Source organism: Staurois parvus, unplaced genomic scaffold (assembly GCF_062004578.1).
Source record: "Staurois parvus isolate SC_StPar_1 unplaced genomic scaffold, SC_StPar_1.0 ptg000249l, whole genome shotgun sequence".
Lineage (NCBI taxonomy): Eukaryota > Metazoa > Chordata > Amphibia > Anura > Ranidae > Staurois > Staurois parvus.
This window is the reverse complement of record NW_028318045.1, coordinates 9,329,499-9,343,488: the sequence shown is the minus strand read 5'-3', so window position 1 is coordinate 9,343,488 and position 13,990 is coordinate 9,329,499. Positions and strand designations below refer to the sequence as shown.

General features: G+C 44.3%; 1 protein-coding gene across 3 annotated transcripts in view; it reads left to right on the top strand.

The window, feature by feature from the left end:
- Positions 1 to 13,990, top strand: part of TTC38 (tetratricopeptide repeat domain 38) — a 45,310-nt gene that overhangs the window by 3,453 nt on the left and 27,867 nt on the right. For all 3 annotated transcript variants that reach the window (XM_089680755.1, XM_089680753.1, XM_089680754.1), the window contains exons 2-4: positions 7,965 to 8,042; positions 11,064 to 11,145; positions 13,446 to 13,617. In XM_089680755.1, coding sequence (XP_089536881.1) covers positions 7,965 to 8,042; positions 11,064 to 11,145; positions 13,446 to 13,617 — 332 coding nt within the window. The remainder of the gene's footprint in view (positions 1 to 7,964; positions 8,043 to 11,063; positions 11,146 to 13,445; positions 13,618 to 13,990) is intronic.

Genomic DNA, 13,990 nt, shown 5'->3' with positions numbered 1-13,990 from the left:
TCTTTAAGTTTTTCTAAAGAAAGTTCTTTTGGAATTCGACCCATGTATGACTGGCTTTACTTAGTGTATGAATAAGAATAACTTGTGAGCCACATATGGTAAACTGTAAAGTTTTGGTTCTCCGGCACTAAATCACATTTTCATTCTTATGTGCATAATTATAAATGATTTTAAAATAGATGCTGCGCTCCTGTAGTAGATGAACAGATTCATTATTTATCTTTATCACAGGTTGTGGTGGTGGTCAATTATATCAAACCAAATTTACCGTCCACTTGGTGTATAGTATTAGTAATTAAATTATAATAATGTATGAGATAATGAATGTGAATCTATCAAATAGATATTTTTGCATAAAATGATATGGACCAAAAAGATATAGAGAGAATAATAAAATAAAATTGCAGTAAAGAGTATGTGAACAAATCGAATATTAAAACTTGTATATATAAGTCCAAAGTTTGCTGGGTATTTTCACATCGCTGTTTAAATCTGTGCTGCAACTATGATATTCTTATGCGCTCACCTTCCTGTAAGCCCATTCCAGACTATACTCGCTGTTCAGAAGTGGGTGTGCGGTGAAGTCAGAGCCCCTCCCCTGCGCGTGTCGCCACAGGGTCACGTGGCTTTGTCAGAGGGATGTGTGATGTGATCACAAATGGTGGCTGTTGCAATTTTTTTATGTCGCACAATATTTGCGCAGCCATTTGTCAAATTCAAATTTTCAGGAAAAAATACACTTAAAATGATACTAAAGGTTCACTTAAAAAAACAATAAAAAAACAAACATGTCATACCAGCAGCAGGAAAGAAGAGATCTTCAGGTCAGTGTGAAGCAACACTGGGCATAATAGTAAAGGGCTTCTTTCACACTGATGCACTGCAGTTTACCCTCACCGTGAGTGCAGTGCAGTGCAGTGCAGTGTACCTGCAGCTTTCCTGCGAGTTTGCTGTGCTTAGCACCTGCCAACCACAACCCATTCAAGTGAATGAGTCTACTCTGCAAGTGCCCTGCGGCTTTGCGCAGTATAGCATGGGTTGCTGCATTGTGTTGTACCTGCTCTTTCTCATCTCATTTCATTTGATCATTTGGTATATGATTGGATGTTGGCAGCTTCTCTCTGTTATTTGTATTTATTATAGGTAGAAGCGCAGGAGGTTTACATCATTATTTCTGCATTGTGTTGCTTTCTCTCCACCTGCTTTGACCCGGCAGAAGCACATTCTGCATTGTGTTGCTTTCTCTCCACCTGCTTTAACCCCTTGGACCTCGCAGAATCACGCAGTTGTAGGGCACTTACAGAGTGCTCCCATTTACTTGAGTAGGTTGCGATTGGCAGGCGGTAGCACCCACCAAACGCAACAGGGGGTTTAATTCCTGCTGTGGCATGTGTACACCTGTGGCTTCTGCCTCAGCAGCTAAAGAGGTAGGGATTGGGGGCGGTAAAAGGGCTACTCAGCCACAGGGTTTTACCACCCCCCAACTTTATGTGTGACTGTGTCCCAATGGTGCCGCTACTGAAGGCAACTAAGGGTTCATTCACAAGTGCAGTAGGCACTGCGGCTTCACTGAAAAGCAATCCAAGTGTGTTTGGCAGGTCGTGAGGAGGCGATATTTTGCCTCCTCACCACATGATTTAAACCCATGATTGCCGTGCAATGCATGTGATTGTGACATGTTCGTTTGGCAATTAGAGGTTTAAATCGGGTGGGAGGAGGCAACACTGTGCCCGAAGATTTTTGACTCTCCCATGTTGTTCAATTAGATCTCCACCTCTTTAATCCCTTCGTGCCTAAGGGTAAAACAAATCTTCACGCCTAAGCACAATTTTGCAACTTTGACATGTGTTAGCAAAACCACACATATCATCACAACCACTTTGTGCATCCAGGTGGATTATACGTTGTTTTTTCAGGTCAAATTGGGCTTTCACGTGGTGGTAAAGTGTAATGAATATCTCCTGATTTTTTTTTTTATATCACCAAATGAATGAAAACTGGCCCAAAATAGTAAAACAAACAAAAAAACCTTTTTTAAATTTAGCTGTGTATTTCTTGCTACTGCCATAACCTACCACCAAAGAACACCCAAAATAATTTCTCCTGCTCCTGACGATCACAGTGATACCACATGTGTGTATGTTAGTTGTTGTTTGTACCGGCAGTACAGCCCAGAAACAATATTACACAATTTGCTTTTTTTTTTTATCCTGCCACTAACTCTGACACTGATACTAATTTAAAAATTAAAAAAAAAAACCCTGACCCAAACACTTGGCACAGACCTAGATCAAAACTTGATCTACAGTTGATAGAAAAAGTCTACACAATTCTACAACTGTCACCCATCCCTCTCCTCTTCAAGCCAACCCTCATCCTACAACTTGGAACTTCCACCTGGACCCTGAACCCTGCCAAGCAAATCTCTACAAAAGCACAAACGTCCTCCCGCAAGAAACAGCCACACAACGCTCCAGACCTGACCACCCAGATACCACTCACGCCGAACCCAGCCCAGCTTGACCCAAAGGACAATAACTCTAGCTGCAGGAAGATACTACAACAAGAAACTCTACTGCATGTTAGACAATCTGCAATCAAGCACCCCTGGAAACCATCTCTCCATACCCGATCCCCACTCCCTACACCTTTAAATGCCTCCTCTACTCCTCCTCTTCATAGTCCTTTTTTTGTGTTCCCAAAACCTTACTTCTCCGTCCCTCTGCTCCACCCAAAAATCTGTACATCTCTCACTCACTGATCCTATCTCCACACTACTGCTCTCATCACCTCCTGCTAATACTTAATTCTCCTGCCGTCCCTAACGCCAGGGCTGGAAGGCATGTGCGCCTGTATACATCCCCCTCACATGCCACCTTCCTCCCCCTTCTTCTCCCCCTAACCTCTGGGGATATCTCCCCGAACGCTGGTCCTCCTCTACTTCGCCCACACACAAGACATCCTCTTTCCCCCGGAAATCACCGCAATCCCCTCAACCTAATATCCGTCCCCTTGCTCCCCAAAACCACCCTCCCGTTTTCCTGTGCACTCTGGAACGCCCGTTCGGTCTGCAATAAACTCGCCTCTATCCACGACCTCTTCGTGTCCCACTCTCTTAACCTTCTTGCCCTCACCGAAACCTGGCTCCAAGCAGCAGATACTGTCTCCCCCGCAGCACTTTCCTACGGTGGCCTCATCTTGACCCACTCACCTAGGTCCAGTGGCTGGAAAGGAGGTGGGGTTGGTCTACTTCTGTCACCTGTGAGCACCTTTCAAGTCCTCCCTAACCCTCCCTCTATCCTTCTCTTCTTTTGAGACCCACTGCATCTGGCTATTCTCTCCAGTCTCTCTGAGGATTGCGGTGATCTACCGGCCTCCTGGCCCCGTGTCCTGATTTCTCGACGACTTTGCCGCCTAGCTACCCTACTTTCTCTCCTCTGAGCTACCCACTATCATCCTCGGAGACTTCAACATCCCTATTAACGTCAATAACCTGGTTACATCTCAACTCCTCCACTTAACCTCTTCTTTTGAACTAGCGCAGTGTATCCAGTGTTCCACTCACTCCAACGGGAATACCTTAGACCTTGTCTTCTCTCACCACTGTACTCCCTATAACCTCTCAAACACCCCATTTCCCCTCACTGATCACAATCTCATCACCTTCACAGTCTCCTCGTCCTCTAACACCTACCCCACTAAACAGCAGACAATTACCAGCAGAAATCTCCGAAACCTAAACCCGGTTCCCTTCCACTCCGCAACTGACCAGCTCTATGACAGCATCAACCCCCTGTCCTGCCCCGACCTGGCCACCGCTGTCTACAACAACTCTCTCTCATCCGCTCTAGACTCACTTGCTTCCCTAACAACACGAAGCATCAGGCCCCGACCCCTACAACCTTGGCAGACTGACCACACCCAAAATCTCAAACGACACAGTCGCGCGCTGGAGTGATTATGGCGTAAAACCAAATCCCACCAAGCCTTCACCCGTTATAAATCCGTCTTCCTAACATTCACTTCCTCCCTTCACGCTGCCAATACCTTCTCTTCGAGTCCTCGTCGGCTCTTCTCTACCTATTTAACTCTCTACTTTCTCCACCGCCACCCAGCGCCTCAATCACTGCCCACGAGATTGCACACCACTTCCAAAACAAGATCAACACAATTCGTAGGGACATCGCCACCACACAGACACCCACCCCACCTAGCATCCCTCACACCATACCTCCCTCAACACTGTCCTCCTTTGACCTCGCTACCACCGAAGAGGTCATTAAGGTCTTCTCAGAAGCCCGCCTCACCACCTGCCCCCTGGACCCTGTCCCCTCACAACTACTTTGGTCACCCTGCTCTTCCATCCTATGCTCCCTCACTCACATCTTCAATCTCTCCCTCTCTACAGGTGCATTCCCCTCCCTTCTAAAGCACGCGCACATCACTCCCATACTGAAGAAACCCTCCCTAGACCCCACCAACCTGGAAAACCTTAGACCCATCTCCCTGCTGCCATTTACCTCTAAACTCCTAGAATGCTTAGCCTACAATCGTCTGAGCTCCCACCTCACTGACAACAACCTTCTCGACCCCCTACAGTCTGGCTTTCGCCCCCTACACTCCACCGAAACTGCCCTACTAAAGCTCTCTAATGACCTACTAACTGCAAAGTCCAATGGCTACTATTCAATACTCCTACTACTTGACCTCTCCGTGGCTTTTGCCACGGTTGACCATCCCCTCCTCCTCAAAAAACTACACTCTTTTGGCCTTAGCGACTCCGCTCTCTCCTGGTTCTCCTCCTATCTATCGCAGCGCTCCTTCAGTGTTACCTATAACGCTGCCACCTCCTCCTCACTCCCTCTTTCTGTAGGGGTCCCCCAAGGTTCTGTCCTTGGACCCCTTCTCTTCTCCATCTACACCTCCTTCCTTGGTCACTTGATAACTTCCACGGCTTCAACTACCATCTCTATGCTGATGACACGCAAATCTATCTGTCTACCCCTCACCTCACCCCTTCAGTTTCCACCCGCATCGCTAGCCTACTAAGTGACATATCGGCTTGGATGTCACTCCACTTCCTCAAACTCAACCTCTCCAAAACTGAGCTTCTAGTATTCCCCCCTGCCCACGCCACCCCCACTGACGTCACCATAAATATCGCTAACACCATCCTCAGTCCATCTCCTCACGCCAAGGTACTAGGTGTAATCCTAGACTCCCATCTGTCCTTCCAGCCCCAGATCCAATCGCTGACAAAATCATGTGGACTTCACCTCCGCAACATCTCCAAGATACGACCGTTCCTAACCCCAGAAACCACTAAGCAACTCATTTACTCCCTTGTCATATCACGCCTCGACTACTGTAACTCCTTCCTCATTGGCCTACCTCATTGTAGACTATCCCCCCTCCAGTCTATCATGAACGCTGCTGCCAGACTCATCCATCTCACTAACCGTTCCGTATCTGCCTCACCTCTCTGCCAATCCCACCACTGGCTCCCAGTTGCCCAACGGATAAAATTCAAAACTCTAACAATGACATATAAAGCCATCCACAACACTGCCCTAACTTACATAACCGATCTTATCTCTAAATATCACCCAAACCGTACACTCCGCTCCGCTCAACACCTCTTACTCTCTAGCTCCCTCATCTCCTCCTCCAATGCTCGTCTCCAAGACTTCTCCAGGGCGTCACCCATCCACTGGGACTCCCTACCTCAATCTATCAGATTATCACCTACTCTGCTTGCCTCTCGGCGATCACTAAAAACCTTTCTCTTAAGGGAAGCCTATCCCGCCCTCTGCTAATTCTGGAATCCTCTATTCTTCCAACCACTCTATCCCCCACAGTGACTACCTACTGTACCATTCACCCCGCCCTCCTAGATTGTAAGCTCCAAGGAGCAGGGCCCTCAAATCCCTCTTGTATCGAACTGTATTGTCTCCCACTATAATGTAAAGTGCTGAGCACACCATTGGCACTATATAAATCCTGTATAATAATGATAATACACACCTCTTTTTAAAATGTCAGGTTTCTGTGATGTAAAAAGAAATGAGACAAAGATAAATTATTTCAGAACTTTTTCCACCTTTTTTAATATAACTTTTATAAACTGTACAACTCAGTTGAACAACAAACTGAAATTTTTTAGGTGGAGGGAAGTAAAAATAAAAAACTAAAATAATATGGTTGCATAAGTGTGCACACCCTCAAACTAATACTTAATTGAAGCACCTTTTGATTTTATTCCAGCACTCAGTCTTTTTGGGTATGAGCCTATCAGCATGGCACATCTTGACTTGGCAATATTTGCCCACTCTTCCATGCAAAAACACTCCAAATCTGTCAGATTACAAGAGCATCTCCTGTGCACAGCCCTCTTCAGATCACCCCACAGATTTTCCATCGGATTCAGGTCTGGGCTCTGGCTGGGCCGTTCCAAAACTTGAATCTTCTTCTGGTGAAGCCATTCCTTTGATTTGGATGTAAGCTTTGGGTCCTTGTCATGCTGAAAGATGAAATTCCTCTTCTTGTTCAGCTTTCTAGCAGAAGCCTGAAGGTTTTGGGCTCTTTGTGAGTCTAACCATCCACAGAGCCATTTAGAGAGAAAGCTAGATGTGCTGATACCTAAGGAGGATCCAAAGGGGAACCGTGACCAGGCTGTACATACCATATGATCTGGCTGACCTGATGAGACAGTTGTGTTCTCTAATGTGTGATATTGCGCATCTGGTGAGTGCGCAATTTTTCTATTACCAGATATACCACCTATAATTTGGAGATAGGAGGTTGGACCACCTATTCTGAGATCTCTTGGAGGATCCCCATGTTCAATAATTGGACTTTAACACAATTAGCACTTTAGCCACCTTGAGTGGCTCTTTCCAGATTCATACACACTGGATCACTTATTGGACTTTTGTATATCATCATTTTGCAAGCACGTTTGTCACTTTATATCTCATGATTTATTTATGGTACCAATAGCACTATTGGCACTTTTATTGTTTATAATATTGGTACCGTATTTTTCGCTCCATAAGACGCACTTTTTTCCCCCAAAAAAAGGGGGGAAAATGTCAGTGCGTCTTATGGAGCGAATATGGAGCGGCCAGTCCGGTATTTCCACCGCCGCTGTGTCAAAATACCGGGCCGGACGCTCAGCTCTGCAGTGGGACCTTACCTGTTCCTCTATCCAGCGGCGCGTTGTCTTCCCGGCTTCTGTAGTGTGCGTGACAGCCGGGTCCCAAGTGCGCATGCGCAAGAAGCGGTGCTCTTTGTGAATGGTAAGACTGTACATGGGACACATGACAGATCCCAGAAGCCACCGGACCAATCACAAAGCGCAGCGCTTCTCGCTCATGCGCACTGGGCATCCGGCTGTCCGCCGAGCGCCCACACTACAGAAGCCGGGTAGACACCGCGCGGCTGGATAGAGGAACAGGTAAGATCAAAGAACAACTCCTCGGAAGTAAGAGCGGGTACCTGTCAAATTCAGGTACCCGCTCCCCCTCCCTCCCCAAAGGTCAGCAGTCATCTCCTGTACTGTCCGCAGTATACAGTCTGCCTAGAAACACTTACATCCACCCATCAAGGCATTTTGATATCTGCATAACCCCTCCTAAGGGCCAGCCCACTGCTTGCATCAGGGTTGAGGGCTCTTGAGCTAGTTCTGAGGCAGGGTACTGTAATGTTTTTAGGAAAGTATGTTCAGCACCCTTCTGGGCCCTCCCAACAGCCAGGATCAGTTTGCATTGTATAGAGAAGCACAGAGACCCATTAATGACATATCTGGGTCTAAAATAAGGTATGTGATGAAAACAAAAAAGGTTTTATTTAAAATGTTATGAACATGTTAATGAAGGGGGAACTTGGAAAGGCAGAATAAACCTCTGCTTTAACTGACATGTGCAACATGCATGGTACATAATTCTGTGTTCTTTACTGTGCAGGCTTGGCAGGATGCTGGGATGACCTTTTCGACTACAAGCAATGAAGCTTGCAAGCTGTTTGATGCCACGTTGCATCAGGTAACAAGTAATCCTTTTTTCTTTCCTTTTGCCAGAATATACTGCACTTTGTCTCATTGTTTTTATTAACCCCCCCTGGCGGTATTCATGAGTGTAGCTTGGGGTAAAGTTTCAGTACCACAAGCAGTAACCTCGGGAATACCTTGCAGCGTTGCTCCGGGATCTATTCTTCACTTACCTTGTCCTGCGCTCCTGCAATGTCCCTCCTGCAGTGTCCCCGGCAATGTCCTCTGGCTGATGCCGACTTCTGGGTTCTGTTCCCTGTGACGTCTGGACGTACAAGGGACAGAACGGCGAGAAATTTAACAATGTGAAAGTGACATTCACTAAATTAACAAAAATCACATAGTAAAACATTACTGTATCAAACCATTGTGCTTTGTCCTGTGCCCTGCCTGCATTTTTACTGTTCTTTCTGCCTGGAAACTGAGAAACGTCCATGGTGTCCAAAAAGCGTCCCTTTAGGTCAAAAGCGGTTTTAGACCAGCTAGAGAACAATGATAGTAAATAAGAACCACTTGCAGAATTGAGTGATAATGATTCGTGGGGAAATTCGTCATTAGACACTGAAAACGATTTTGCGACTTTGCACAGTGATGTGCGAACTTGGCGCTATATTTCAAATTTCAGTGTTTTGTTGGTTTGATTATATTATTGAATTCAATGTATTATTATATTATTATTATTTATGATTATTTATTAAATTATAATTTATGATTATGTGTTTCAAATTTTAACATACCCGGGATGTTTACTACACTCTTGTTCGGACAGATTTCAGTGAGTTATTCCTAAAAATTACAGGCCTACAATAAAAAAAAAAATACATATTTCCATGCAAAAAAAGTACCGCTTTGAGCACAGAAATACTGACATAATCAGACCACTAGGGAGGCTACAAATTAAAAATAGGAACAATGTAATAAAAGATAAAGTGATCTCCAGACACGGGCCTCTGCATATGCAACTTTATCATAGAAGCATGCCCCCTAGGGCATAGGCCTACAGGAATGTCCAAGAAACCTACATCTACAGGACATCAAAAACTTTCTCGCCTGTCTTTCTCCCAGGTCCTCAACAAATTTTCTTTTCTACATGTTTTTGGATACCTTTTTTAGCTTTATTCCAGGATAAGTAAATATCTAAATACATGTGTCATGTATTCTCCCTTGAATCTTGGTGTGCTTTGTGTATTTCTTCCAGATCTGTGTAGTAATCCAGTGTGAAACCTAACCTCTGTGCAGAGGCTTCCTGTAATAAAGACCAGTCACTGCTGCTCTCTCCTTGTGCGAGATGACTGGTCTTGTCTCCACCCCCTCCTGTAGTTTTCTGCAGGCACCCTGTAGTGTCTGGAGCCCAATGGCCACCTCACACAGCTCTGCTGTCCGCACAGGCTCTTTACAGCACAGTGATGAGGTCACTGATACTTTTACAAAGACATTTGGTGTGCACAAAGTGGATTAATATGCTTTGGCTGTTGATTGTGTATATATAAAATATGTTTCTGTGCCCGGAGATCAACTTGAGGCATTGGCTGTATGGAAATGATTAGAGCTGCTTTCAGTGACAGATATGGGGAACACAATAACTATTGTTTTAGCTAATTCACACTTTTGCCTCAAAATGCATGCAGTGTAATGCACACATTGATTTTTGGCAGTGCATACTATGAAGCATTGATGTGCAATTTTAATGTGCTTGGAAGTGTATTTTATTCATTTTGCGTTTTAACACACTTCAGCACATTAGAGCATGCATTACAATGCAAAGGTGTGACTCCAGCTTTAAATCCCAATTATGGTAAAATTAAAAGTATGCAGAACCATTCATTAGCGCGCACTAAATTTTACATTTAAAGTCTCACTGCTATCAAGCATTTGAAAGCTCCCTAGTGGCTGCCAAACGGAATGGTCATCAAAGAAGGACTGTTATCTTCGGTTTGAAAGCAGCACTTGTACTTTGGTCTGCCATATGCTCTGCCTCTTTCACAACTGCCACGAAAGGCAACACAATCACTTCCAGTAACAGTTCCTCTTAGAGCAACACTTCCTCTTAGGCAGCCCATAGATCAATATGGTGTTTTTTTGTTTTTTTGTTTTTTTTCATTGAACTAAAAAAAACAGACCTGTTTCGCCCATCCATACATTCAAGGCAATCCTCTCTGCTGTGTCTTAGTATTCTGACAGTAGGGAGACTTCCCTGCCATCATAATACACTGATGGATCGAAATTCAAAACCACTCTTCTCATAAAGAGAGCAGCAATCCTTCTCTGCAGCCTGCTGCCCTTTCTTATGATTTTTAGCAGGCATTGGAAAACTTTGAAATGCCTGCAGACAGTAAGACATTTTAATTTAAAGTTGAACTCTGTATTCATTAATACAACATGAATCCTCCTAGCAAAAGTTGTCCAATTCTTTAACATATGTTGAATACACCATACATAATAGACTTACCACGCACAGTGTTTTAGGCCACACTACCCTCTCTTATGCCAAAGCTGGCACCATCTTGGATCTATCCCAGGACCCATGTCCTACATGCCTTCTTTTAGTGTCCAGTACAGCAGAACCATGCCTCGCTTTCAATCCACATTTACCACGGTGCTGCTAGTCACATGGGGGAGCTGCGAGCATCCTGGCAAGGCACTCTGCAGATCTCAACATGGCCAGGATGCCATGATGTGCTATGATGTATGTACTAGTATGTACTATGAGCTTGCTGATGGGGGAAGCTGTGTTTAATTCCTCTTAATTGTATTTTTTCAAATGTGAGCTATGTTAAGTACATAAATTTAACTTAACAAGAAGATATTTTTATTTTTTAAATGGCAATACTAAGTGTGTTGGCAGGCACAGTGTCTATACAGGACCCAAGGGGCAGAGGAATTCTTGTGTTCCTGGTTTCACAGCTTGTATTGTTGTGGATCCTTATATGCATAAATGGGTCACTGTTTTGCTAGCAGAGATTTAGTCTTTTGAAGTGGAAAAGTATCTGTGAGTTAATATATATTCTTCTTTCAGTATGTTACTTGGACAAATGATGCAACCTTCGGAGGAATTGAAGGATGTCTGTCCAATATCAAATCTGCAGATCCTGATTTCGGTAAGTGCATTTGGAAACAGATTTTGACTGTTCTCTTTTAAAGCAGGCATCACTAAATGGCAGTCCTATCTGGATCACAGCCTCTTCAAATAGTTCCCTTAGTGTCCTCTTCCTGCCACTAGTTTGCCTGCGTGCCGCTATCATCCTCAAGGAAGGGTACAACATGGAAAGAGCAGCAGGTCTGTCCGTTTCATAGCATCGCAGCTCTCCCCCCTCCCCACACTATCATACCTTATTAATACAAGACGGGAAGCACGGCAGGTCTGGACAAAGGGCAGGTGAATGATTGGTTGGACTGCCCTGCTGCCTAGCAGCCAATCACCTGCTTCATAACTTAAAAAGTCCCTCTTTTTGTCCAGACCTGCTGTGTGTCCTGTCTTATGTAAATAAGTTAGGACAGTGTGGGGAGGGGTGAGTGCTGCAATGTTATGAAACGGACAGGAGTTTGTAAGGGAGGACTGTGATGGGGGGATCTATGTTTGGGCAGTCTGTGATGAGAGGCCTGTGATGGGGGGGGGGGGTGGGGGTCTGTGAAAGGAGTCTGAGATTCAGTAGGGGGGTGGTCTGTGATGAGGGATTTGTGATGGGGGGTGGGGGGGGTCTGTGATGGGGGGGATGCACAGGAGGCTGTGGTGAAGGATTTGAGTTAAAGCACCAACATGACACTTGGACCTTAACTGGAAGAAAATTCTTCTGACCGGACCCCCGTGAATTTTAATTCACAACCCCTGTTTTAAAGCAAAGTCCCAGTAAAAAGGAAAAAAAACATTACTAGCCTATTAGAAGATAAGACAAAAAATAGCTTGTGGTGTTATCCTCTCCCTATAATATGAAGCAATGTCCTTAGGCAGCAAAATAAAACGTGGACAGTATCATTCAACCCAAATCCTCTTGCCCCCAGCCTGTGATTGGACAGTGAAGGAGAAGAAGCAGACTGAGCTTATCTCTCTGCCACTCTGCTTTCTCCTCCTAGCAGCATGCCTCTTGTCAGCACTAAAACCAGTTGGCTTCCTGTGCTGCTTCTCCTTTGCTAGATTAGGACTGCAGTAGCCTAATACCAGCCCAAAATTTAGGTATTTGCTCGACTTGCATTGAAAATATACTGTACATTTAATGATTTATTAATGAATACAGAATTGTATTAGCTTGTGTGTTGTAGAACTGCATTTTAACCTTAAGTTAAGGTGTGTGTTTGTTTTTTTTTGATAGAGTGGAGAGAGATTAGAACACTTGTCAGTTTTTTTTTGTTGTCTGTGTCTCCGTTAGGGAGATTCCCTCTTACTCTTTGTTCTGTTTACCACTATCATTGAAAGTGAAAGATATAGAGTTACATAGTTAGTCTGGCTGAAAAAAAGTCCATCCAGTTCAACCATTAAAAAAAAAAAGTTATAATCCTGCACCCACATCCTTGAAAGTAAAAGAAAATCCCAAATTTTGGGTTGTCCCTGGAAAAGTAATAGAATGGAAATCTTTTAATGGGGACACTAGTTCTGGTGACCTGGAGTCCCCAAGGAATCCTCTTCATTTGCAGGGATTTTCTCTCACTTCCTGTTTGGCTATGAGACAGGAAGTGAAGGGAAATCTCCCCACTGGGACACAGATGGCAAACATAACTGATATGGGTTATAACCCTCCCTTACTCTATCTAAAATTTAAAAAAGGTTTTGCCTACAGTTCTACTTTAAACTCCTTTGCTAGAAGTATTTCTAGCAGACCAACTATCCATTCTTAATTTGTATTCTATTTTCTATCACAATCCTAAAAGAATGATCTGTGAATGAATAAGAAAAAACAGGTTTACCCCAATCCCCTCCTACCAGCACCACATACTCTCCTTTCCTCTACTCTTCTGAAGCTCCATTCAGCTGCTGAGAGTAGGAGAATGCCCATGTATGCTGTATAATGTGTAAGTAAACCCAAGATCTATTTTACGGTACTCTTGGCTTCATGCCTCACTATATCTTCTTTTCTTTTTTTTTTCTTTTTTTTTCCGTGAATATGTATCAAAGTTTTCTATAAGGGGAAGGCCAGGGATATTCAGGATAGGAAGGAGAGAGCTAGGAAATGAGACGTGCTCTATCGGACTTGCTGCAGCTTCTGTGAAGCTCATTGTGCAGAGTAAGTAATTTCGATTTCAGAGGAGCCTGTACAATTGGTAAGACTGATGGAAAGGCTGGAGTTCAGCTTCATTATACTGTATACCCAGAGAGTATGTAAAATCTATTGCATACATGATGCAGACTGTATTTACATTTCATTTACCTGATAGTTCTCATGTTTTTTTTCTCCTGTTTTTATAGTGATGGGATATGTGCTTTCCAATGGTTTGGAACTAATTGGCACAGGACGTCCACCACTATTAGATAAAGAACTGCAAAATGATCTGAAGACCATGTCAGATCTGGCCAAGACACAATCCTTGACAGAACGCGAACAGTCACATGTAGCCGCAGTTGAAAACTTTGCTAAAGGGTATATAGTGGCCTTTCTCTTTTTGCAGCTATTTAGTTGCTGCCATTTGTAAAGCTAAAGTGCATCTAAACCGGGGATCGGCAGCCTAACGTACCTGTGCATGTTGGATGTATCATGTCATTTTCAATGGCATGTGGAGGATAGCCATGTGACCCGTGCATGCTCAGACTGGCCCATTGGAGGACCTGAGGTTCCGCCAGTAGGACCCTGCTCCCTGCGAATACAGTGTGTAATTGACCACTCAGTGGGCTCTCGATAACAAAGCCTGACCTGCCCCTCTGAAAAATCATGGAGGTGGGCAAGCTGGTTGTGCAGAGTGGCCAACCTGGCAACACAGACTTTCAAGTGCTTGCTCTCCTTCCAGTACAATCAT